Raw genomic sequence first — 27,651 nt, forward strand, 5'->3', positions numbered from 1 at the left:
GCTCCAGCTGCTTGCAAAACATGCAAATGGTCTCTGGGAAATTTTTGTTCAGGAAAAGAAGCATGCCTATTCCCCTTGGCACTACTTTTGTAAAACGTGTACCCCCGCTTTATCAGATTCAGTTTCTACCACTATTGGGTGGTCAGAATGCTCCCAATTTGGACAATGAAATTACTGCTATTTCGAAGATGGTTGAAGATTTGTAGACAAAATAACAGCTTGGTCTAACCAGGAAGTTGAAACACCTCAATCTTTTGAATCGGTTGTTCGCAGTTTGATTCATTTGGCTTTCCAGGAGGAAAAGTCAAAATGTGATATCACAATTACCAAAGTTTTTGATTTGATTTGTCACATGTATTAATATACAGTGAACAGTACTGTTTCTTGCACGCTATACAGACAAAGCATACCATTCATAGAGAAGGAAATGAGAGTGCACAGAATGTAGCGTTACAGTCATAGCTAGGGTGTAGAGCAAGATCAGCCTAAGGTAGGTCCATTCAAAAGTCTGATGGCAGTAGGGAAGAAGTTGTTTTTGAGTTGGTTGATACATGATCTCAGACTTTTGTATCTTTTTCCTGACGAAAGAAGGTGGAAGAGACAGTGTCCAGGGTACGTGGGGTCCTTGATTATGTTGGCTGCTTTTCGGAAGTTTAGACATTGTCAATGGATGGGAGGCTGGTTTAGAATGGATAAGTGTGTGATGGACATGATGGGCCAAATGACTTCTTTCATGCTGTAAAACTATGACACCATGATTGAAGGAAGTGTAAATTAAGTGGGTGAATAAAATTCCAAATCAGATGCAGAAAGAGAAATAGAGAGGGAAAGAAAGATAGGATTGAGGTAAAGAAAAGAGGAAATAACCTAAATAGACTTCACACGCATAAAAGATCCAACCATTAAAAACGGAAAAAAGCCTCCACACTAGTAATACTTAATTTCTAAAGCCAGTGTGGTTAATTGGCAGTAGTTAAAAATTAACATATCGTTAAAAGAATTACAGCTAATCTAGTCTTAATTAATACACGGTATGCAAACTTTAAATGGCTCCTTGCATCACTGGAGTTCTAACTTTATTTAATCAGTTAGTACATGTCCTCAGACTTTTGCATCTTCTTCCCGAAGGAAGGTGGTGGAAGAGAGTATGTTCAACATGCGTTGGGTCCTTGATTATGCTGGCTGCTTTTCCGAGGCAGCAGAAAGTGTAGACAGTCATTGGATGGAAGGCTGGACTGTGTGATGGACTGGGCTACGTTCACAACACTTTGTAGTTCCTTGCAGTCTTGGACAGAGCAGGAGCCATACCAAGCTGTGATACATCCAGAAAGGATGCTTTCTATGATGCATCTGTAAAAGTTGGAGAGTTGTAGCAGACTTGCCGAATTTCCTTAGTCTCCTGAGAAAGTAGAGCATTGGGCTGAGGAAACTGAACATGGAATGGTTTTTTAAAAAAATCTGAATTATGTAACAAATTGGATTTTTGGGCAAAACCAGTGGAACACCCGGAAAAAAGATCGGGAAATCTCCCTTGACGACTTAAAGCTAGAGGATTTTCACAATTGCAGTATTAATGTAAGCCTACTTGTGACACTAATAAATAAACAAACTTTAAAAAAACCTTTTCAACCCAATTCGATGCTCAGGCATTCCATGTTTGTTTTGACTGAGCTAGAAGAAAAGGCATCAGTCTCCCAAATATTCATGGGTACCCCAGCCAGTCAGAGGAGCCAGCTGTTTTTGCAAAGAATGGTAAACTTTCGTGTGAACTTAATAGAAGAGCGAGAGAGCAAGGTCAAAAAGTGTACGTGACGATTGACAGATTTGGAAATACCGTCAAGGAAATTATGGGAAACATCTTTGTGACCACTCGTGGAAACAGCCTACTACTGGTAAGGGAATGGAGTAAACATTGGTAGGGCTTTAAAATGCTTGTTATTAATGCTTGTACTATTTGCAACATTACAAAATAGATCTGCTAACAATCTCAATACTGTAGTGCAACAAGGAGTGCTGAATTTTGAATGTGCAGTTGCAGAAACTGGGGACAGTAAACATTCTGGAACTATGTCAAGTCCAAACAGAAAGTTAAAAACCTTACCAATCAATAATTTAATCCACTAACTGGGAGAGTCACTGACAATTCCCAATGTACTCAAATATTTAGTGATTATCAAATCCAACACACGATTTCTGGAGTCCCTCAAGGAAGTGCTTTATATTTTAGATTGGAGTCGACCAAGAGGAAGTAGGTTATTAGGTGGGCTCAGAGTACAGGTGAAAGTAAAAGTCTAAATTAGGGTTACTGTGTAAATGTGTGGAGTATGGTAAATTCGCACATGGAAATAACAGAATTGTTACGATGCAGGATGCTGCCATTTGACCCATCAATGTCTGCACCAGCTCTCCAAACAAGCATCGTGATTTAGTGCCACTCCCCTGACTTTTCCCCACACCCTTACACATTGTTTCTGCTCAAGTAACGATCTAATGCCCTTTTGAACACCTCAATTGAACCTGCCTCTGCCACACTTCCGGCAGTGCATCCCAGCCCCAGACCACTCGTTGCGAGAAAATGCTTCTCACATCGCATTTGTTTCTCTCGCAAATCACTTTAAACCTGTGCCCGGTCATTCTTGATCCTTTTACGATCTAGCCATACCTCCACCCCACCTTCCCCCCCCTCACACTCCCCCATAATTTGGAGCATCCTTATCCTCTTAACCTCCTTCTCTCCAAGGAGAAGAGCCCCAACCTTGCTCATCTATCCTCATAACTGAAGCTTCTCATTCCTGGAACCATTCTTGTAAGTCTCTTCAGCACTCTCTCCATTGTGTTCACATTCTTCCTATAGTGCTCTGAATTGTACACAATACTCTGAGGTCTAACTAGTGTCTTGTATTAGTTCAGTACTTTGCTTTTTGACTCTATGCCTCTAGTAATAAGGCCTATATGCCTTAACTGCTTTCTCCACCCATTCTGCCACTTTCAATGATATATGCACATATACACCCAGGCCCCTCTACCTCTGCACCCCCTTAAGAATTGTACCCCCTAGTATATATTATCTGTCCGTGTTCTTCCTAACAAAATGCATCACCTCACTTTTCCGCATTGAACTTCATCTGCCACCTATCTGCCCACTCCACTAATTTGTCTATACCCTTTAGAACTGTCCTCTTCATTTTCATTTGATTTCATTTATTATTGCCACATATATTAACAGTGAAAAGTATGGTTTCTTGCGCGCTAATCAGACAAAGCATACCATCCATAAAGGAGGAAACGAGAGTGCACAGAATGTAGTGTTACAGTCATAACTAGGGTGCAGAGAAAGATCAACTTAATGCAAGGTAAGTCCATTCAAAGTCTGATGGCAGCAGGGAAGAAGCTGTCCTCAGATCGGTTGATACATGGCCTCAGACTTTTTGGTCTTTTTCCCGACGGAAGGTGGAAGAGAGAATGTACGGGGTGCATGGGGTCTTTAATTGTGCTGGCTGCTGTGCCAAGGCAGCGGGAAGTGTTCATAATTTACATGCTTCCAGGTTTTGTGTCATCCATAAACTTTCGAACACTCGAAGGTAGAGATCATTACTATACATCAGGAAAAGCAAGAGTCCCATTAGTAACCGCTAGAATATACTGCTACAAATCTCCCTCCAGCCTAAAAGATATCCACTGCTCTCTTTCCTATTATTCAGCCAATTTTGTATCTGCATTGTTATTATCCCTTTTATTCCATGAGCTATAATTTTTCTCAAGTCTGTGTGGCACTACCTTCTGAAACCCCATGTACACCACATCAAGAGCATCACTCTCGCTGCAATATGTTGTGGTTGTAATAAAGATCTGGTTCAAAGAAGGGTAGAACTGGGTATCATATGTTCCTGGATACAAGGTGTTCAGGGAAGATAGAAAAAGGAAAAGGGGGAGGAATGTCAATATTGATTAAGGATAACATTCCAATGCTGGAGAGAGAGGATGTCACAGAGGGGTCATGGACAGAGTCTGTGGCTGGAATTTTCCGCCACACTTGCCTTGGAATTGGGCCAGGTGCAGTTCGCAAAACGGAATGCTCCGTTGGCCTCGGGCAGGATTTCACAAGTCTCGCCTGAGCGAGGTCGTAAAATACCGGCCTATATGTCAAGGAGCAATAAAAAGGTGCAATTACATTCTGAAGTCTATAGGCCATCAACTAATGGGAAGATTAAGATCAAATTCACAAGAAAATTACCGAAGTGCACAAGAACGAGAGTGTGGTTCTAGCGGAGGACTTGACTTGAATTATCCAAATATAGGTTAAGAGAGTAGTGTACAATGGGCAGAAAGAAGCAAAACTTTCTAGAGCGTGTTCAAGAAAGTGTTCTGCAGCAGTGTGTCTCAAGTCCAATAAAAAGGAGGTACTTATGGACTTGGTTCTTGGAAATGTGATGGGCCAAGCCATTCAGGTGTCAGTTGGAACATTTAGGGCACGGTGATCATTGTATCATAAGGTTCAGGTTGGTTATAAAAAATAGGAAATAATACAGAATAAAAAACACCAACTGGGGGAGAGCCAACTTCAATGAAGTGTGAATGGACTTGGCGCAGATCAGCTGGAATCAAAGGTTGGCATGTGGTATCTGAACACTGGGCAATTTTGAGAGGAGAGATAGTTCAGGAACAGACAAGATAGACAGGAGAAACAAACCAGAGCTCCCTGGGTGACAAAGAGAGATAGAGATTAAGAAGAAAAAAAAAGTGTCGTCACAGGAATAGGCATTGAAAATTGCAGCTATGAGAGATTGGATAGGCTAGGGTTGTTTTCCTTAGAACTGCGGAGGCTAAGGGGTGACTTAATGGAGGTGTACAAGATTAGGAGGGATTAAATTGAACGGTTAGCTTATTTTTTCGCCTTTTTGGCCAGCACAGACTCAATAGGCTGAAAGGCCTCTTTCCGTGGTGTAATATTTCTATCGTTCTAAACATGGTTAATTTGGAGTCCATCTAATTCTTCAGCGCTGAAGGGAGGTCGAAATGTGATGGATTTTATATTGTTGAAGAGTGGGGGTTGGGGGGGGGGGGGGTGGTGGTGGAGCAAACAGAACGTGACTAGAGATTTGACAAAAGTGCCATGGGCACAAGACAGTGGCAGTGACAATTAGTGTTAAAGTGTAAGGCAGACGCTAATAGTGGCATAAAGTTCAGAGAGCAGTAATGTGCCAATAGCAGAACAAGGGTCAGCACTCTCTGAAAGCAAAGCACAGGAACAAGTTACAGGGTGGCCCTGTGGTGGGGGTGGGGGGAGAAATTACATCGAAATGGATCATAGAACCCACGGTCTGAAGTTGTCAGACTCGATGTTAAGTCCAGAACCCAAGTACCCAATTGAAAGAGGCAGTGCTGTTCCTCCAGTTTGCCTTGGACTTCACTGGAACGTTACAGCAGGCCAAAGACAGAAATGTGGGTGAGAGCTAGATGGTGAATTGAAATGATATTGTCATGCTTGCAGACAGAGCGCAAGTGTTCTGCAAAGCCATCATCCAGTCTACATTGCGTTTCATCTTGCCAATGTTGAGGGGGACGTGATTTGAGCAATTAGTGCAGCAGGCTAAGTTGAAAGAAGTGCGAGTGAATCACTGCTTCACCTAGAATAACTGCCTGAAGCCTTGGACAGGGAGGATGAGGTAGTAGAAGGGCAGGTGAAAGACCTCCTGTGGTGGCATGGGAAGGTGCCATGCTAAGGGAATGAGGTGTTGGGAGGGTTAGAGGACTGGACCAGGGTATTAAAAAAGGAATAGTTTCTACAGATGCAACCAGACCTGCTGAGTTTTTCCAACGTGTTCTTCTATTGGCATCGTCTGTTCTCTGGTCTTTATGCAACTGAAAGCACCCGCCTTAAATCAGGGCGCCATGGTGGTGCAGTGGTTAGCACTGCTGCCTCAGTGCCAGGGACCCAGGTTCAATTCCCACTTGGGTCACTGTCTGTGCAAAGTCTGCACGTTCTCCCCGTGTCTGCGTGAATTGTCTCTGGGTGCTCCGGTTTCCTCCCAGAGTCTGAAAGACGTGCTGGTTAGGTGATTGGCCATGCTAAATCCTCCCTCAGCGTACCTGAACAGGCTCCAGAGTGTAGCGGCTAGAGGACTTTCACAGTAACGTCATTGCAGTGTTAATGTATGCCTACCTGTGACACTATTAAACTTTAAACTAGTCTTTAGCACTATTACCATACCCTTTGTCTTGTGTCCATGACATTTTTGTCAAATCTTTCCTGAGCTCCCACATTTCCCTTGTGGTTTATTTTACTCCACCTGCTTCACCGTCCCTTCAACAGTATAAAATCCATCACATCTCTACCTCTCATCAGTTCTGAAGTTATATTGACTCGATACATTAACTCTGTTTCTCTCCACAGATGCTGCCAGACCACTAGGTTTTACCAAACATTTTCTGGTTTTATTTCAGATTTTCAGCAGTTTATTGCAGATATCAGATGGAAATACAAAAACTGAGCCAAGTATACAAAAGATAAGCAAAGAGTATAGCAAGAAAGTAGCAGCTAAAATACTAAAGGTAATCAAAAAGTCTTCCATAGACAAATAGTAAAAAAGGTGATAAGAGGGGGAGAGGAGCCAATTAGGAACCAAAAAAAGGGATTTACACAATGATGGGCATAGCTGAGATGATAAATGAACAGGCGCCGGACTGTAGCAACAGGGGGGGGGATTTTCACAGTAACGTCATTGTGGTGTTAATGTAAGCCTGCTTGTGACACTAATAAATAAAACGTTGCATCTGTCTTTATCAAGGAAGCTGTTTCACAGATCAGGGTGCAAGGGGAGGTAATTCAGACATTAGCAGGGTTTAAAATTGATAATTGAGTACAGTTAATAAGGCATGCAGCATTCTGAACTTTATTAATAGGGGCACAGTGTATAAAAGAAAGGAAGTTATGTTAAACTTGTAGAGCTGGTTCAGTCTCAACTGAGTGTTGCATTTGATTCTGGGAAGCACCCTCTACAAAAAGATATAAAGGCATTACAGAGGATTCAGAAAACATTTACGAGAATGTTTCCAGGGATGAGGAATTGCATTCAATTCGACAGATGGGAGAAGCTAAAGCGGTTTTCCTTGAGGGGAGAAAAAGACAAAGGAGATTGATAGAGGTATTCAAAAATCAAGGGTCTGGACAGTGGTTCGGGAAAAACATCCCATTGGTGGGAGGTAAAACCAGAGGGCAGAGATTTAAGCTATTTGGCAAAAGCAGCAATGGCAACTGGAGAAAAAGCTTCTTTAATTCAGTTGATGGGTAGGATCTGGAATGCACTGTTTTAGTATGTGATTCAATCAAGGCATTCATACTGAACTAGATTGTTATCTGGAAAGGAAGAACAGACTTTGCTATGGGAAGAAGGTGGGAGTGTGGTACTGATTAAATTGCTATGTGGAATGCCAATGCAGACAGGGTGGACTAAATGGCCTCCTTCAGCACTGTAACAATTCTGTGATTCTGCAAACTTTCCGTTGTAAATATTACATTGAATTTGCAGCACAAAACAGGCTTCTCAGCCCAACCAGTCTATCCTTCACAAGAGTCACCTCCCACCTTACTTCATCTAGCCCCAGTTTGTTCTTCTATTCCTGTTCTCCTCATGTTTAGCGAGCTTTCAATGCAGTTTTGTTGGTCACCTTAAGCACTTCAGGTGGTAGTATGTTTCAAACCACTGTTAAGTAAACAAGTTGCTACAGAATTCCTTCTTGAACAGCGATTACCTTATATTTAGGATATCTAGCTTTGGACTCCCACAAACAGAAACATCCTATCTAAACCAATATTTTGTTGTACTGGGTGATGTGACTGGACTAATGATCTGTAGTTGGAAGTTTACTTGTCACCACAGCAGTTGGAGAATTTAAACTCAATTAATTAAATAAATATGGAACAAAAACCAACATTAGTAACAGTGATCATGAAACTATCAGATTATAAAATCCCAACTAGTTCATTAATGTCCTTAAAAGGAACCTGTTGTTTTTCACCTGGTCTGAGAGAGATTTCAGGCTGATCGCAATGTGGTTGAGTTTTTAATTGCCCTCTGAAATGGCAAAGTAAGACATTGTTGTTGCCATCACCTTCTCAAACCAAATCATTGATCAGAAATAAATGCTGGCCAGTGACACAGCCTGTGAATAACTGAATTAAAATGAAATCCTCTCAGTCTCTTGTTAACATTTTGGTCTAGATGGCTGCAACCTCTCAATCCTGGCATCATTCTTGTAAATATTATTCCTACCTTAGCCAGTGGCTGTGTAACATGGAGACCGGATTTATGAACAGTATTCAAAGTGTGGTCTAACGAGTGCAAATTTAACTTCCCTTTGATTTATCTTCAGATTAGCCTAACCACATCAGGATATTCCAACTGTGGTAGGTATCAACAGTCGAACTATGTGTTTGCCTAAAATTAGTTTATCGTAGCTCACATAGAAAACTAAACCTGTAACCCCCATCTAGACAAATACTGCACATCACTCACTTAGTTACTTGTAAAGCTGCATGCGACAACTAATCAGCTGAATTTTAATCATTCAGAAATGAAGTACAGTCAAATTTAATCTCATCCTCACCAGAAGTGAGCAACTGAGCTTTGTTTGATAGCGAAAACTCTGGCTAAACTTTCTCTTTTATCTGGACAGACGAGGCTGAATTGCAGCAACCTAGTTTATCACTTCAACTGAAATAAAAAACAGAAAATGCTGAAAAATCTCAGGCCTGGCAGCATTTGTGGAGAGAGAAAGTGAGTCAAGGTTTTGAGTCCATATGACTTTTCTTCAGCTGAGGTCAGCATCAACATAAAGCTAAACTTTGAACCTACCAATATAAATGCAACCTTATTGTTTTTGCATGACTATTACTACACTGCATGATGCACTAGCTATGCCATTGGAGAAGCTTGGTTCACGCTTCTCACTTTATCTTAGCATCTTTAATGCTCAACTTAAATTGTCTGAGTCATGTTCAATTTATGCAAGTAGTATTACAGCTGGAGTAGGGGTCAATGCTAAACAATTAAAATAGTCACATATGGTAGATGTGCCTGCACTCAATTTTTTAAGAACATTATGTCATCACCTGATGTCCCACCTTCGTCATAGCATACAGAAAATTAAAACAAGGCAACACTGACGATTCCAGTTCGGTAAATTGTAACACTTTTGCTAAAGAGACGTAGATGACAAGAGTCACAGGAATGCTGATTAACTTTTAACAAACCAATAAAACATGTATTAAACAAGTAAAGATTAACTTTAAACCACTATTCCTTCACAGCATACATCGATTTATAAAGGATTAAACAAGTTAGAGAAATTTGATATTCTGATGTTCTAAGTAGAGTCCATGCAAACCAATAGGCAAAATGTGATCAGCCACACCACACTGTAACCAAGTAACAAATGCCACTCAAGACAACTTCAGTGGATTTCTCTTCAAATCCTCCAAATGCTTGTCACACTGTGAGCCAACTGGTCTCATTGGAACTCTGGCTTCCACAAGAGGGTCTCCAAACTCCACTCTTGAAGAACACTCGCTCCCAGATGCCTTCATCTCGGACCCACTTCTAGGATTTCAACCTCTCTTTTTAATGTTCTTCTGCCCTGGAACACCACATGCATTCAAGTTTCCACACAATCTCTCAGATACTCAGCCACGCCAACGGAACACCATTGCCTCACAGACTGTACTTCATGTGTCACTAATCTTAAGATTATTTCGCATGTCTGGTTTCTCACGAGATTACTTCACCAGGTTTGCACGCTGCAGTTCTGTTTTTAACTGGGAGCTTCTATCTACAACTTTAACTTCAGTGAACAGTACCTTGTCCAGTTTATGGTTATTTGTCCCTTTGACTTCAGTCTTCCTGGAACTCCTTTTTTCATTCCCTAGTTTCTGGAACTTTTGTTTTCTAGCTTCTGGGTCTTGCTTTCTGCCCGTTACTCTATTGTCCTGCTAGTTTCTGAGAGAGCTGATTTCTTCTTCGCTGTCCGGTCCCAACTGAACACACCTGCTTCTACTTTTCAGTGTGGGCCTCTGGTTGTCAAGGAAGTTTTTTTTAAAAAAAAAAGCTCCTATAATTTCTTAATATCATAAACCCCTTAATTACAATGCAGACAAAGTTTAAAGTGAATCTAAAACTTGTGGACATGCAGGCACCTTTGGTTAACATGAAACTATCTGACGATTTAACCCTTTCTTAGCACATGTACAGAAATACAAATTAAGCTTAAACTGATACTTGCGAACACCCACAATATAAATGATTTAAACCAACTCGAATTCCCAAAAAACATTTTCATGTACATTTGAATTGAATTAATAAATTGTACACCTAGTAATCAGAGAAACTGTCAATTGGATCTTTCTGCTGAATGTCCAGTTTCAAGTCTTCACTAATTTAAATTTGGTACAACATTTACAAAAATCACAACTAGAGTTATGAAACAGCTTTTTGCAGTTCTTTATACTAGTGTTATCTCCGAGCATTTTAATACAACATAGCTTAAAATGAACTGTGGACTCACTTCTACCAGAAACTGGTCTGAAACCGTTCACAGTTTTTAAAGGATTAAAAAAAACTTCCATACAAAGTTTTTAACTTCTGAAACCAGGTTACAAGAAATATTTAAGCACGTTTACCCAAACTGGCAAGCTGCGAACTGAAGGATAATCCCAATCTCTGAAAATTATTTTTCCCTTCTGCAGTGGAATGAAAGTGAGGCAGTTATCGAATGCAAGTCAAAAAAAAGTTTTCTTTCCTACCTATTTCCATCTCCACAAATGCAGCCTCATCTGGCTCAGCACGTGGGAGCACGCCCGGGTCGCTGAAACTGGTGCGCAGTAACATTGCCATCACAAAGATGAAAAGGACAATTGCGAACACTGGAATTACAGGGGAGAGATGAATAGCCAAATATGGACACCTGTGGTGGAGGGTAAATGAGGGAGAGAGAGAGAGTTAGAGATCATTAAATATTTAGGAGATTACACCAGCATTGTAAGGAAAAATGTCTCTGCTGCCACCTCAAGCCCTGGCCCTACCAACCTATTACAACAGTACAATCACTAATTGAACTAACCATCTTGCAATATGAACATACATTAAAAACAGATGGCATGATGGATAAAATTGCCCACACTCTTAGTACTAAACTACATTGTAATGGGCATGTGATTAGCACTGCTGCCTCAACCCCTGGGACCCGGGTTCAATTCCAGCTTTGGGTGACTGGGTATGTGGAGTTTGCATGTTCTCCCCGTGTCTATGTGGGTTTCCTCCGGGTGCTCCGGTTTCCTCCCACCGTCCAAAGATGTGCAGGTTAGGTGGATTGGTCATGCTAAATTGCTCCTTAGTGGCCCAAGATATATAGGTTAGGGGGATTGATGGGGTAAATACGTGGGATTACAGGATAAATTGATGACTCGATGGGCTGAATGGCCTCCTTCTGCACTGTGGGGTTTCTGTGATTCTATGTCCATATACACAAAGGAATTCTTGCAATGAAGCAAAGTGAGTTATTAAAGGATCAACCTCTGCTTTTAAAATACAGTAAATGCATCATCTTCACATAGGGTTCAGTCTTATTCAATGTACTGAAAACTCCAATATGACTTCAACATCCCGAAGCATAGATTCATCCTCAAAAACCTCATCTCTGTTACCAAAATGAAATTAAATGGGCATTTGAGGCAAGGTGTGTGAAGCTGGCATAGGATTGAAGGCAGGAAGTTGGCAACACATACCAGATAAAAGGCAGGAAACAGCATCATCCTGGGGCGAGGGAAGGATACACTATGCATTCCCCTTGCTTCACATTTTTTCATCTCAGATGGTGAAAAAGTAGACTCCTCACTCTTGCCCACGCCAACCCCATTATAGCTTGCTCACACACTCAATTGCCCATTAATGAGCTTTTTTAAGATGGACAGGCTGCTGAGTTTGGCACCCACCCCCCTACCGTATTATGAGGACCAGGTCGTGGGTGGGCAGGAAGGCGCCACAATAGCCACCTGTCATATTGGACATGCTTCCTGACAGGGGGCCATAAAAACCAGCCCATAAAGAAAATTGCCTGTTTTAATGGTTCTATTTAAATTTCAAACTATTTAAATTTCATGACAAATCTTTACGCTTCCATAAATCTCACCTTCCTGTGCATGACTTCTGCTCACGCACATCTGTTTAATTGATGCTTTACGTCCATATGCAACTGCAGCTTTACTTGTAATTAGCCCTTAAATCATTCAATACTGTGCTATATATAATCTCATATACAAAAATAACTTGCCATTCAAGATCCAAAGAAAAGGTACAAAAGCCATACATCTTCCATTGAAATCTGGTTAAGTGCTATGCTAACCTTTGAATTTCAGAGCACAACCACAAAATATGACAAGCAGAGTCAGAAACGTAATGCTCAGCAGGTAGATCATGAAGGGGCTTGGCCCCTGCGTAAAGCCATGTGCATCAGTCATCAGTATGAATGGAACTTTGCAAGTCTCTTTGTAGGTAGGACACTGGGTGGTTATCACAAAGCATCTATAGGAATAGGGTCCCACTTCTAGACTGTGGTGCTACTACTGCTTGCTGCCCTTGGGATAGGATGGCGAAACCTAGTCAGAGACATTCTTGGAGAGCTCCGACCACATGACATCCAAGTGTTATTGTATTTGCCTCAGGTTGTGTCTTGTGGTGGAAGTTCAAAATAATCACACTACTCTACACAGATGTAGGAGTTAATCCTGAGTGTATTTCTCAGAATACACCACGTGCTGCTGATGCGTTGTTTCTCAGGACATTGACAGTGCAGTCATACACCTCCACAACCACCCTTCAGCAACAGATTAAAAGTTCAAAATCGGACCGGCTGCAAGCAATATTGATGCCTCTTTCCCATTGGTGTCTGGACAACTCAGCTGGGTTGGGAGCTCTACTTTAAACTGTAATGGAATTTGGAAATATCCAGCACCCCCCTCAAAAACCCACTATAAAAGTCAAATCTTTTAACAGATAACGCCCAATTGAATTTGAATCTGGTGTAAGACAACCTGCAAGTGAGCCGACAGGATTGTGTTCGCTTAATTTTCATAAAATCATAGAATCCTACAGTGCAGAAGGAGGCCATTCAGCCCATCAAGTCTGCACTGACCACAATCCCCTCAGGCCCTATTTCCACAACCCCATGCATTTACCCTCGTTAGTCCCCCTGACATCAAGGGGCAATTTAGCATGGCCAATGTGCCTAACCTACACATCTTTGGACTGTGGGAGGAAACCGGAGCACCGAGGAAACCCACGCAGACATGGGGAGAATGTGCAAACTCCACACAGACAGTGACCCAAGGTGGGAATCGAACCCGGGTACCTGGCTACCCACCTGTGCCACCATGCCGCCCACTCAAGTATTTAACTTTCTCGTTTTGCTCATGTTCTTATGTCTTGTGGTTCCCAAAAATTTGGAATAATCACAGTTTTAGAGTCAAGCACTGTAAATTCATGCATTCAATGTATTTCTGCATTAAATCCATTTAAAATATTGCGTTTTACTCAGGTACCTACTGCCTACACTTTATGGGTGAGATTCTCCAGTCTCCCAGCTGCGTGTTTCCTGCCGGCAGGAGGTAGCGCGTTGTTTGCTTGCGGTGGGATCCTCTGGTCCCGTCGCTGTCAATGGGAATTCTCACTGACGTCACCCCAGGGTGGGGATGCACTGCCAGCAGGACTGGAGAATCCTGCCGGCATGAACAGCCGGAGAATTCCGGTCTGTCATTTCCAGAAACACAGAACAACACTTTTAGACACAAATGCTAGAGCTTCGTTGAATGTTTTTCTTCGATCACACCATCTGCTACAGACTGATCTGTTGGTTTGATACACAGATTACAATGCAGTTGAGCGATGTGGCACTCTGGATATTTACGTGTACAGACGCATGAACACTTATTGCTACAATATGTTGGAACCAAAACAATTGCACTTCCTCCTTGTACACTGCATAGTACCAGTCATATCTTTGTCAGAAGAATAAAAGATACTATGATTTCTCAGTGAAAGTTGTGCCTGGAGCTTCATTTGTGATTGGAAATAAGTTTCATTATCTTTCTTGTGTCCTTTCAGGTTAAGTGAATGGGCAACAAGATGACAGATGGAGTATACTGTGGGGAAATGTGAGGTTCTTCACTATGGTCCTAAGAATAGAAAAGCAGATCTTTTAAAAGATGTGAAACATTCAAATTTTGATGTCGAGACTTGTGTATGTTCACACAAGGAATGCAGGAAGTTAGCAGGCAGGTGCAACAAGCAGTTAAGCATGTTGACCTTTATTGCCAGGTAACTGGAGTAGAAGATTAAAGTAGTCTTTCTGCAATTGTATAAGACCATAAGACCTTAAGACACAGGAGCAGAATTAGGCCACTTGACCCATCAAGTCTGCTCTGCCATTCAATCATGGTTGATATTTTTCTCATCCCTATTCTCCTGCCTTTTCCCCATAACCCCTGATCCCCTTATTAATCAAGAACCTATCTATCTCCGTCTTAAAGAGGAGACCACATTTTGAATACCACGTGCAGTTTTGGTCTCCACATTTAAGAAAGGACATACTTGCATTGGAATCAGTACAGCAAAGGCTGACTAAATTGGTCCCTGGAATGAGAGGGCTGTCCTATGGTGAGACAAAGAAAATTGGGTTTATATTCTCTAGAGTTTAGAGGAATGAGAATCAATCTTATTGACACCTACGAAATTCTGAAGGGGCTTAGTGGATGCAGAGAAACTGTTTCCGCTGGTTGGGGAGTCAAAAACATGGGGGCAGTGTCTCAGGATAAGGAAGGGGTCAATAATTTAGGACTGAGGCAAGAAGAAATTACTTCACTCAAAGGGCTGTGAATCTTTGGAATTCTTTACCCCAGAGGGATATATTCAAGGCTAGGATAGACGTATTTTTGGGCTCAGGTAATGAAAAGACTATGGGGAATGGGCAGGTAAGTGGAGTTGAAGGCAAAGATCAACCATGATTATATTGAATGACAGAGTAGGCTTGACAAGTCATATGATCCACTCCTATTTCCTGTGTTACGTTTTTGTGGAGAAGCACAAATCAATTCATTTGCTTATCATTCTATATAAATATAGACTAATGTAAGGAACTGGAAAAACCAGTTAATAGTTAACAAAACAGGTATAACACATTGTTAATCCCCAACAGGCCCAAAACCCACTTGAGACTCGGTGAAACTTCTGTTCGGTAAAGAACACAAGTTGTGGTTTAGAAAAAGGCCTTGTAAACAGCCACATGGGAGAGAATCAGCTAATTAAAATGACAAAACAAAAGCTTCTTGCAGTGAGGGTGCCCCTATGGGATGAGAATGAAAGCGGAGGCTGAGGTGGATGGTTCAAGAAAAAGGAAGACTATTTTTACATTCTATAAAAGTGCGTCAGGAGTTAAAGATTTAGTTTTACCCCAAAAGCACTCCTACTGCCTTATAAATTTAAATATTTTTTCTTCATGGAAACATCATTCTCCCAAGCTTCTGGTGGCAGTTCAGCTCATTTTGTCTACAATGAATGTTGTTCAACTTGAAAATTAACATTGTGTATAAATAATTGTGACCTGAACTAACAGTAAATAGTTCCCTCTCCAGTGTTTGTTCAAAACTAAAGCAGAAACTGCTTATGGCAATGACTTAATAAGGAAATGCATGAAGAATATAGTTTATAATCTAAGTAAGCAATATGTTCTCCATGGAAAAGTTAAATACAAATGTAAACTATTAAAACTTTAAGGGAAATCAGGCCGAATATTTTCATCCAAAAGCCAAGTTTACATAAGAGAAAACACTGGGGACGAAGGAAAAGATAGAAAGAGCACACATAAATGATGGAACGCATTCTGTATTCTGAAATTTGCCATGACAGTACTGTCAACTGGAACATACATCTGATATTTAATTAAAATAATTCAATTACATAAAACCTTAAAGATTAAAGGAACCTGATACAAGTGCACATTTATATGAAAAATTTGTATGTGATTTCAGCACTCATTCTTCCTTGTCCAGTTTGATATGGGCACTGCAGCACAGTGGTTATGATAATAGTCTAGCAATCCAGAGACAGGAGTTCAAGTCCCATCAAGGCAGATGGAGCATTTTAACCCAGTTAACTAAATTTGGAATTCACAGCTCTTATTATTGGGGATCAAGAAATTCAGATTGTTACCATTAATGTCTTTTAGGTGAGGAAATCTGCCACCCAGACGCACAGCAATGTGGTTGACTCTCAGACGGTCTCTGAAATGGTTTGGCAAGCCACTCTGCTGTATCAGGCCACTATGAAAATCAAACATAAAACCAGACAAGCAACTCAGCCTGTCAATCAACCAAGGCAGTGGCCATAACAAAAAGGATACCCCTGCAGCAAACACTGCAAAATCATCCTCACCAACATCTGGGAACTTTTGCCAAAATCAAGAGAGCTGTCACACAAATTAACCAAGCAATAGTTTGACAGTAGTACTTGCCAAATCAAAACCTATGTTCCAGACTGGATTCTCCATCACCATCCCTGGTTATGTACTGTTCCCACTGGCATAGTAGCATAATCTAGAGGGAGTAGTCCTCCAACGTTGACTCCAGACCCTGTGAAGTCTCTTGGCACAAGGTCGAATGTGGGCAAGGAAACCATCTGATGATTACCATCCACTGCCCTTCCTCAGTTCAGTGCTCCTTCACATTGAGCACCACCTGGAAGAAGCACTAACAGTAGAAAAGGCGTAGAATGTACTGAGAGTAGGGACTTTAATGTCCATCAGAGGTAGTTTGGCAACATCATTAATGGTCCAACTGGTCAAGTTCTGAAGGATATACCTGCCAGACCAAGCCTGCAGCAGTCGTAGAGCAAACCAAGGAGCAAAAGAAAACAATTGACCTCAAATTCACCAATCCACCTGTCACAAAGGCATCTGTTCATGACAACCAGACCCTGTGAAGATGAAGTCCCATATTCACACTAAGGAACACAGTCCAGTATGTTGTGTGGCACTACCACCATGTTAAACTGGAGAGATTCAAAGCAGGTCTATCTATCAAAACTGGGCAATCATGAAGCTCTTGTGGACCATCAACTGCAGAAGCATGGTATTCCATCACAATGTGTAACCTATGGCGCAGCAGATACCCCATCTTTCAATGACCATCAAGCCACTAGACTAAACCCGGATCAATAAAGTGTGGAAAAACACACCAGAAATCGCAGCATGCATACCTAAAAATGAGATTCCAACCAGATGGATCCACAACACAGGACTGACTACCCTGCATACTAACAGTGGAAGCAGCATGCTGTAGATAGCCAATTGATGAGAACTAACCGAAAGCAAAATTCTGCAGATGCTGGAAATCTGAAAGGAAACAAAAAAAAACTCAGCAGGTCTGACAGCATCTGTGCTGAAAAAAAAAACAAAGCTCATGTTCCACTTCAGAACACAGATAAAAGCTCTGCAATCCTGGACAATTAAAAGAATACATCCCTCCTGAAATGATGGCAGAATTTCAAAGGCAAGGTGGAAAAGATGGGCTGAAGAATTTTCGCTCATCTTCAACCAGTTGTGCCATATGGATAATCTATCTCTCTTCCTGAGGCCATCACAGAAGCCAGCTTTCCGCCAATTTATTTCACTCCATGCAACAGTTCAATGGCAATAATTAGAGCAAAGCCTAATGGCTCCAATAATATCCCATGCATAGTGCTGAATGAAGACTGGGACTCCAAGATCTAGGCACAGAATGAACCAAGCTGCCCCAGTCGTGCTATAGCACTGGCATCTATCCGATAATCTGGAAAATTGCCCAGGTATTTGATTTATTATTGTCACATGTATTACGTGAAAAGTATTGTTTCTTGCACGCTATACAGAAGTGCATATTGTTCAGAGAGAAGGAAAGGAGAGAGTGCAGAATGTAGTGTTACAATCATAGCTAGGGTGTAGAGATCAACTTAATGCAAAGTCTGACAGCAGCAGGGAAGAAGCTGTTCTGGAGTTGGTTGGTACGTGACCTCAGACTTTTGCACCTTTTTCCCCAATGGAAGAAAGTGGAAGAGAGAATGTCCGGGGTGTGGGGTCCTTAATTACACTGGCTGCTTTGCTGAGGCAGCAGGAAGTGTAGACAGAGTCAATGGATAGAAGGCTGGCTTGTGTGTTGGATTGGGCTACATTCACATAGTTAGTTCCTTGCGGTCTTGGGCAGAGCAGGAGCCATACCAAGCCGTGATGCAATCAGAAAGAATGCTTGCTATGGTGCATCTGTAAAAGTTGGAGAGAGTCGTAGCAGACATGCAAAATTTCCTTAGTCTGGGAGACCAGGACAGGTTATTGGTGATCTGGACACCTAAAAACATGAAGCTCTCGACCCTTTCCCGGGCCCTGCACCCATGTCTGTGGACATGCCCCTGTAGACACGGTAAGAAGTCTCACAACACCAGGTTAAAGTCCAACAGGTTTATTTGGTAGCAAATACCATAAGCTTTCGGAGCACTGCTCCTTCGTCAGCTCCATCTGACGAAAGAGCAGTGCTCCGAAAGCTTATGGTATTTGCTACCAAATAAACCTGTTGGACTTTAACCTGGTGTTGTGAGACTTCTTTTCTTGTATAGGTCAAGGTCACCTGACTTGAACGCCTCAGACTTCGACTTCAGCAAGCAGTGGATATCCCTGTTCATCCATGGCTTCTGGTTGGGAAACACACGGATTTGCTTCTTCGGCACACAGTCTTTTACACACTAATGAAGTCAGTTACTGCAGTAGTCAGGCTGGTGGCAGAGTTTTTAAATACTGACCAGTCCACTGACTCCAAGCAGTCCCATAGCAGATCTGATTCCTCAGACCAACATTGTACAACCTTCTTCGATGGATTCTCCCGCTTCAATTTTTGCTTGTAAGCAGGGAGCAGGAGCACAGCCTTGTGGTCTGATGTCTGGAGAAAGTAGGACAAAACCAATCCTACCAATTATCACCCTTTCAGTCTACACTCAGTCTTCAGCAAAGTGGTGTGAAGGGAATTATTGAGCATCAAGCAATTACTCACCAATAACCTAACTGATGCCAGGGCTGCTTCTCCAGACTTTATCACAACCTCAGTTCAAACATGAATATAACAGCCAAATTCAAAAGGTGAGGTGAGAACAACAGCCCTTAGCATTTGGTAGCATTTGGCCCAATGTATAATAAAATTGAAGTTAACATAGAACAGTACAGCACAGAACAGGCCCTTCGGCCCACGATGTTGTGCCGAGCTTTATCTGAAACCAAGATCAAGCTATCCCCCAAGATCAAGCTATCCCAGGATATGGGAATCGGGAAAAACTCTTCACTGGCTGCTGAGGGAAAACCAGGGAAAACTGTTGTCATCATTGGAGGCCAATAATCTCAGCCTCACTGCATCACTGTTGGAGTTCCTCTGGGTAATGTTCTCAGCCCAATCAATATTTGGCTGCTCCCATAACTTTGTCAAGATCAAGGTGGGAAACCTTTGCTAATTGATTGCAGTTTTTAATTCAACTTGCAACTCCTGCAGATTGATTTGATTAGATTTATTGTCACATGTATTAACATTGTGAAAAGTATTGTTTCTTGTGCACTATACAAAGCATACCGTTCATACAGAAGGAAAGGAGAGCATGCAGAATGTAGTTACAATCATAGCTAGAGTGTAGAGAAAGATCAACTGAATGCAAGTTATCTCTTTTAAATACCAAACAAATAAACTAACTCAAATTAACATAGGGATTCAAAAGTCTGACAGCAGCAGGGAAGAAGCTGTTCTTGAGTTGGTTGGGATGTGACCTCAGACTTTCGTATCTTTTTCCGAAGGAAGAAGGTGGAAGAGAGATTGTCCGGGGTGTGTGGGGTCCTTAATTATGCTGGCTGCTTTGCCGAGGCAGCAGGAAGTGTAGACAGAGTCAATGGATGGTAGGCTGGTTTTTGTGATGAATTGGGCTACATTCATGACCTTTTCTAGTTCCTTGCGGTCTTGGGCAGAGCAGGAGCCATACCAAGCTGTGATACAACCAGAAAGAATGCTTTCTATGGTGCATCTGTAAAAGTTAGTGAGAGTCGCAGCTGGCATAGATAACAAAGCAGTCTGTGACCACATGCAGCAAGCCTGAACAACATTCAGACCCGGGCTGTTCAGTGGCATACAAGACAATGACTATTTCCAACAACCGATTATCTAACCACCTCCACTTGACATTCAATAGCATTACCATCACTCCATCCTCAACTATCAACATCTTGGCGGTTACCATTGACCAGAAACTGAATGGGACTAACCATATAAATACTGTGCCTAATAGAGGAGGTTAGAAGCTTTGAATTCTGCAGCAATAGCTCACCTCCCGACTCCCCATAAGGCTGCCCACCATCTGCAAGGCACAAGTCAGGAGTGTGATGGAATAATCTCCACTTGCCTGGATGAATGCAGCTCCAACAACTCTGAAGCTCATCCAGGGCAAAGCATCCTACTTGACGGTCAACCCATCCACCTCCTTAAGTATTCATTTCCTCAACCAAGAGAGCACAGTGGCAGCAATACATGCCACCTAGCAGATGCATGACATCAACTTCCCAAGTGTCCTTCGACAGCATTTTACAAACTATTACCTCTGCCGCCAAGAAGAACAAGGGCAGCAGGGTACTTGGAAACATCACCAGCAAGCTGCATACCATCCTGGAACTATATTATTCCTCCATTGTTGTTGGGTCAAAATCTTGGCATTCCCTCAACTGCTCTTATGGGTGTATCCACACCACATTAACTGTAGCAGTTCAACACCAACTTCAAGGGCAATTAGGAATGGCTAAAAAAGTGCTGACCTCATCAGTGATAACATTTATGCACATCCAGAATTAGTTCTGCACATTTTCTTAAAAACTGCATTCAGTCCAAGTAACATACGTCAGACACAATACATGGCTGGCTGACACGGGAAAAATAAATCATGCCTTGTATAACATGGTAAGAAGTCTCACAACACCAGGTTGAAGTCCAACAGGTTTATTTGGAATCACGAGCTCATGATTCCAAATCAACCTGTTGGACTCTAACTTGGTGTTGTGAGACTTCTAACTGTGACCACTCCAGTCCGACGTCTGCATCTCCACATCTTGTATAACATGATTTTTTGAGATGGATACTGAAATGCGTGACTGAGCTATTACATTGTGAACACACTGCATTCCACATCAAACCCGAGATAAACAAAAAATTAAAAGGACACACTTGCACCCAAAGAAAATATTTGACATGTTTTGTTTATTGGATTGTGCCAACTAAAATGGGTCAACATTAAAAAGGAATAAAAAAAGCTTCCCTTACAAGCACCACCCAATTATGTGAAACAAACAATGATCAGTAAACTTTGTTTGTTAAATATATAAGCTTAAACAACTAGTTCTAATGCCCAGTTGTTGTGCCCTCCAGTTATGCTCTGTGATCAGATGGTGCTCAAATGATAGCTCGCAAAAAAAAGGACATGTTCGCTGCCCAGTTATGTCCAAGCTACGCAAGCCAATAAAGGCTTGATTCTTGTCCTATGGTGATGCCAAGCCTTTCAGAAAGGCAGATACAAAAAAATCAGGTCAAGTTTCACTTCCAATTACTACTCTGCGATCCCTGGTGCAAAACACACATGGATATCGATCAAGGACAAGACTGGGCTCAAGCTATGCAACTTCAACAAAGTAACAAAGGGACTGAGAACATCTAGCGGGCCACAAAATATGACCGGGCCGTAAAATAAAACAGAAACCTCTAATGAGAAGATTTATTCAATCAAAGTTTACCTTTCCTTGCATGATGTCAAAATGTCACGGATGTGGTAATTTGATATCAATGTGGCAAGATTAATATTTCAATACAAATAGAACAACTTTATCCACTCATTTGTTACCTTGCTCTGAATGAGCCTCAAGTAATTTTACTCTTCATTTGAATGACATGGCCAATCAAGCAGGTTCTGAACAGCCAAATCATGGGCCTAGCATAATGAAGTATTTGATTTCACGCATCTATTAGTCATTTCAGAATTCATGGATGACATTATCTGAAGAGGGAGCATGTGGTGTTCACTGGCATCATTGAGGCCTTCTGTGCCCATTGGGGTGCCTTAGCGACCCCTTCACATTTGGTTTGACATTTTAAATTTCATCCGCGATTTGCTTTTGTTCAAGGCAGTGCCCTTTTAAGGGGCTTCCCTTTTTACTTTATCCCTCGGTTTCTTTAATTTAGTCTAATTATTTTTTCAACAAAAGAGTTGAATAACTTTACTCAACCAGGCAGAGTCAGGCTCCAAGGGCTACCAATACATTTACAGGTTTGATGGGCATCATGTTACCCGTTTCTACAAGTTGCATTCAAAGCTAATGGTGAGCTAAAGAAAACCAAGTGCAGGCTTAAATGGTAATTTAAGTGTGTTGTACCAAGGCACCTACAGTTTAAGCATAAATGTACCAGAGGGAGACCAGATTTTCAAAGTCAAAACCAGGACACACTGAAAAGCTTTGGAAGGTGAGGCTCCTTGATGATGGACGTGTTGAGTGACCAATGGCTGGAGTCTCAGGAAGGGGAAGTTGAAGGTAGGAGGTCATGTGATGACATCTCCCAGAATACATCCAGCCAGAGTTAGGAACTTTATTAAGACACCCAATCATCAAAGGCAGCAGTTGCAAACCATTACTTTTGTTTCTGCCTCATTTTCTACAAAACAGATCCAGAGTATCATTTGTTACAACATCCCAGTCATAATCCTCTATTCCATTCTAACTTCACTGTGCAATGCACAATGACAGGACCAATCTCCATTTAAATACCTTTTTCCTTTTCAGTTGCACACTGGGTTTTAACAATGGACTTTCAGAAACTGGACTTTAGACTAGCCAATGTACCTGTGTGCGAGGGATTTTGTTTACACCAGACACGCACTGAAGGAAGCACATTATCTCTCAATGAGAAGTTTGGTTGTGCATGCCACAGCTCAACTGAACTCGTCAGCCATTTTCCTCAGCAGGGATTGGTGATTTACTGATGGCTGTAGTCCAACTACCTCATCAAATGTGGCTTGCAGTTGGCAGACACTGCTGTCAATCTTCTGTCATCACCCAGAGGCAGATTGCATTCCAAATCTGGGTGTCAGTGAGAAGGGTTTCTGGTTGTGCAGGAACATACTGCACTTGACAGTTGTCAAGTTGCCAGTATTCCAATTCCCAGCTTGCCAATAGTTAATGAAGCACACAGGGCAGGCACCCTCCCCACACCCCAAGAAACCCCTATATTTCCAGGTCCTGGCAGCCTGATTGAAAGGCAGAACTGTCCCTTACCCAACAAAGCCCTAACCATGTTCCAGTTTCACAACAAAGGCAGCGTTGTGACCAGAATTGAACCTGCCTTCTGCGCCCCAATCTCCAAAGGGAAACAGTGGCTTGTGATTTTGAAAGATAACATGCTGCAGAATTCAATCTCCAAGAATGGAATCGGAATTATTCAGATCACTAGATCAGTGCGCGAGATTATATATTGTGCATTACAAATAGTTCAAACTTGTATGTGATACTGCAAAACATTTCCTATTGTTTTGTTTGAACATTATGCACATTATGAACATTATGCACAATGCTGGAAAGAAGACCGTCTATCTGGAGAGGAATTTTCCTGGGCTTGACAATTGCCCAAGGGTTGAATCTGATTCCATGTTGGCAGAGATGCACAATTGAAGCTTGCTTGTAGCTCTTGGGCAGGATTTTCCAGCTCCGCACATGCCAAATCTGGAAAATCCTGCCCGAGGTCAATAGACCTTTTCATGGTCCATGTCCCGCCTGCTATAAATTCTGTGGAAGGCGGGATGGCAAATTTCCAGCTCTTATGTCTACCTGCTTGCATTGATTGAGTACACAATAACCAATCATTATACAGAACCTTATTGCAAGTGCAAGACTCAGACAAAATGGACTTTTAGCCAAATCCCAAGCTTACTGTTAGCATTGGAATTACATTGGCCAACCACTGAACTCTGGTGCAGAAAGGATAAGATTTTGTTACACGAAGTCTTACATTACACCTGTGACTACAGTGAAAGTACCCTCCAGACCTCCTAACTTACCAGAGCACCTACCCACTAAAATATAGAAGGTGCAACACCTGATCCTCCCTCCCAGCTGGCATGGGCCCCAAACATTCATTAGGTAATAAAATGATCAACTTGTACTTCAATTTAATATATTGCAATCACTGCTGGTGATGCAGCCTCCTCTACAGTGGGCAGGTCAAACAAACATTGGACAATTGCTTTCAACAAAACTTCTGTTCAATCTGCAAACGTGACCTGGATGTACTGGTTACTTGTCATTTTAATCCTTCATCCCACTTCCACATCAACGTTGGGCCTTTTTACAGCCATTTGGACTCAACAATTGACATATTAAAGGTAATCCATGGATAATTTCCCAAAATTCTACTCAACACTTAACATGAAAAATCTACAGATACATCTTAACCTGATAAATTAACAACTGGGGGACTGGCATTAAAATTCAGGATCTACTTTTTTCAAACATTCAATGCACTAATTAATTTGTATACCAGCATTTGCAGATCTCCAAGGGATTCATTCCGAGAGTCAGAGATTATATTGTCAGGAAAAGGGTGGGGGATATCTCGGCTGAAAGGGAAATAAGTTTGAAAGATCTCCTTGGGGACGATGAAGTAATGTTTTGAGACAAGCCCTGAAACATTAATTAGCATTTCCCCCTCCTGTACAAGAAACAACAAATGAAAAACAGCATGCAAAATGAAGGGGTAGTTCTTGCCTTTACTCATCATTTTGTTAGAGTGCGAACCGTTATAGTGGACACGAGAAATTTGTTTATGGAATGGTACATCTTAAAGTCTTCTGCAGGTTTACCAAGACTTTATTAACTACTCTAATTATTTACAAATGTGCAGTAGAAGTACAAGCTAGGAACGGTCTCCATGCTCAAGTCTATTCCTACCTCTGCTCAACACCATACTGACCGTAGGTTTGGGTCATGCGCCTTCTTACAGCACTGCTACTGTACTCAGTTTCACATTAATCTTGTATGTGCCAGATAGTTATGCTGCAAGAAACATTTTTAAAACGTTGAGTTGATTTTCTAAACTAAACAGCTTTTAAACGATTGGGAGGGGGGCTATTTAAAACTGGAGAATAAAATCAGGAAGAAAACAAAAAGTCAAAGTCAATTTCCTGACCAGATGGTTAGGTTAAAATCCTCAGCATTAACCAAGTAGTCCTGCTTAATATAAATTCAGAACATCCCACCATCATAAATGGTTCAGTCCTTTCAGATTTTCCACTTTCATATTTATTCTTTTCCCATTTCCTGATTAGCTGAACTCAAACAAATACAACTGGCTAACCATTTAGAATACACAGCAAATTACATAAGATTAATACCATGCTAGATTTGAAAGACTTTGTTTGGATAAAGCAACCAACATGTGCTTTCAGGAAAATTATCAAAAATTTGATAGTTAAAAACAGCAAATACAGGAGAGAAATGCTGGTTATATTCACTCCCGATAGATTTATGTCCTCAGTAATTCCCTCTCAATAAACAGCAATCATGGCAAGCTCTGATCAAAGTGTTGCCCTCTTTTTAGGTCAAACCAAATAAACAAACTCAGATTAAATGCTAGGTGTTGCAATTCTGTCTTGATGAAACTCTTCAGCCAATTGCAATTAATCTGACAAACTTCTTGAGCCAATCTTGAAGATTCAAGAGGGCCAATGTCTTCAACAAATTTTTTAGAAGCATTTCACTACACAAAATATTGTACTAGTTTTAACATTTTATTGTATATTTGGCAATTTTAGACTAGATTCAATTTAAAATTTGTTTTTAGGATATATTGGCTAGGTCAGTATTTATTGCACATCCCGAATTTCCCTTCTGAAGATGGTGCAGCTTTGCTGTATCTGCAAACTAGGCTTTTGCCTTTCATGCATTAAGATACCCAGATCCCTCTGCATCTTGAAAGTTTGCAATGTGTCACCATTTGGATAATATTCTTCTCTTTTACTCTTCTTGTCAAAATGGGCATCTTCACATTTTACTGCATTATACTCCATCTGCCAGCTCTTTGCCCATTCACAATCTATATAGTTTTGTAGCCTCCTGATGTTCACTTCACAACTTACTGTCCTACCTATCTTTTTGTCACCGTCAAATTTGGCAACCATCCAATCTATCCCTTCATCCAAATCATTTAAATACATTGTAAACAGTTGGGGTTCCAGTACTTTTCCCTATGGCACACTTGTTATATTTTGCGAACTAGAAAGTAACACATTTATGGCTACTGTTAGGTACAGTATGAAGTCTCACAACACCAGGTTAAAGTCCAACAGGTTTATTTGGTAGCAAATACCATAAACCTGTTGGACTTTAACCTGGTGTTGTGAGACTTCTTACTGTGCTTACCCCAGTCCAACGCCAGCATCTCCACATCATGACTACTGTTAGGTAGTCAATCTTCTATCCATGCCAATAGGTTACTCCGTCCCCTTTATTTTCCACAATAACCTTTGATGCGGCACTTTACAAATGCCTTCTGACTTCTAAAAGGGAAATGGGCAAGGGAAAAATCTGCAGGGCTACAGGAGAAGGAACTAATTGGAAAGCTCTTTCAAAGGTAGAGCAGCCAAATGGTTTCCTTCTGTATCTGTATCACAGGATGATTCCCAAAAGGGTAGCAAACAGGAACAGAAAAAAAAATTCAATTTTCTAATGAAAATAAATACTGATTTTTAAATAATGATCTTTTAAACATGTGACAGAAATGGAAAACATGGTGAACATTGTTAAGATCACTGGCAGAGTGCCTGAGGTATGTAGTTTAATACCTCTCAGTCAGTACTTAAAATTATATTCTCCACAGAACCACTCCATCTGATGGAAGCTAATGAATAAATGGCATGAGAAGAAATTTGCTAATTCAACAACTAATCTGAATTAACTTGTTAGGGGTGAAGCAAGAGCCAAAACCAAACTTAGCAACTGCCCCACTCAATCACCATTGAGTAGATCCTGCAGAAATGCATGTCCATATGGGATATGCAGTGATGTTTCCTCTATATTGCAACTCTAGCATCGTACGTAGATGGTGGCTTGACAGGTAGCCAACAATTATCCTCAATAAGCAGTTTACACTTCCACTAGGAGGGATTTGATTAATTTATTATGCGCAAATCAATCTGTCTCAATGAAGATGTTTTATAAAAACTCAACAACTAAAATACTTTTTAGCTTGTGTTCTGAGATTAGGTCCTTCAAACATTCAGGATAGATATAAGAACAAGAACAAAGAACAAAGAACAATACAGCACAGGAACAGGCCCTTCGGCCCTCCAAGCCCGCGCCGCTCCCCGGTCCAGGATTGAATCCTGAATCCAGGATCCCCGCCCAATTTTCCAGCCTATCTACATACCAATATCCTATCCACCGAGCTGTCCCTCACAGCTACGATGCTTTGTTCATCACAACCTAATATACTTAACACTTGTTTATTACCACATCTAAAAC

General features: G+C 41.3%; 1 protein-coding gene across 2 annotated transcripts in view; it reads right to left on the reverse strand.

The window, feature by feature from the left end:
• Window positions 1-27,651, reverse strand: part of zdhhc9 (zDHHC palmitoyltransferase 9) — a 110,950-nt gene that overhangs the window by 38,923 nt on the left and 44,376 nt on the right. For both annotated transcript variants that reach the window (XM_078211536.1, XM_078211535.1), the window contains exon 2: window positions 10,799-10,959. In XM_078211536.1, coding sequence (XP_078067662.1) covers window positions 10,799-10,959 — 161 coding nt within the window. The remainder of the gene's footprint in view (window positions 1-10,798; window positions 10,960-27,651) is intronic.

This window comes from Mustelus asterias, chromosome 4, assembly GCF_964213995.1.
Source record: "Mustelus asterias chromosome 4, sMusAst1.hap1.1, whole genome shotgun sequence".
Lineage (NCBI taxonomy): Eukaryota > Metazoa > Chordata > Chondrichthyes > Carcharhiniformes > Triakidae > Mustelus > Mustelus asterias.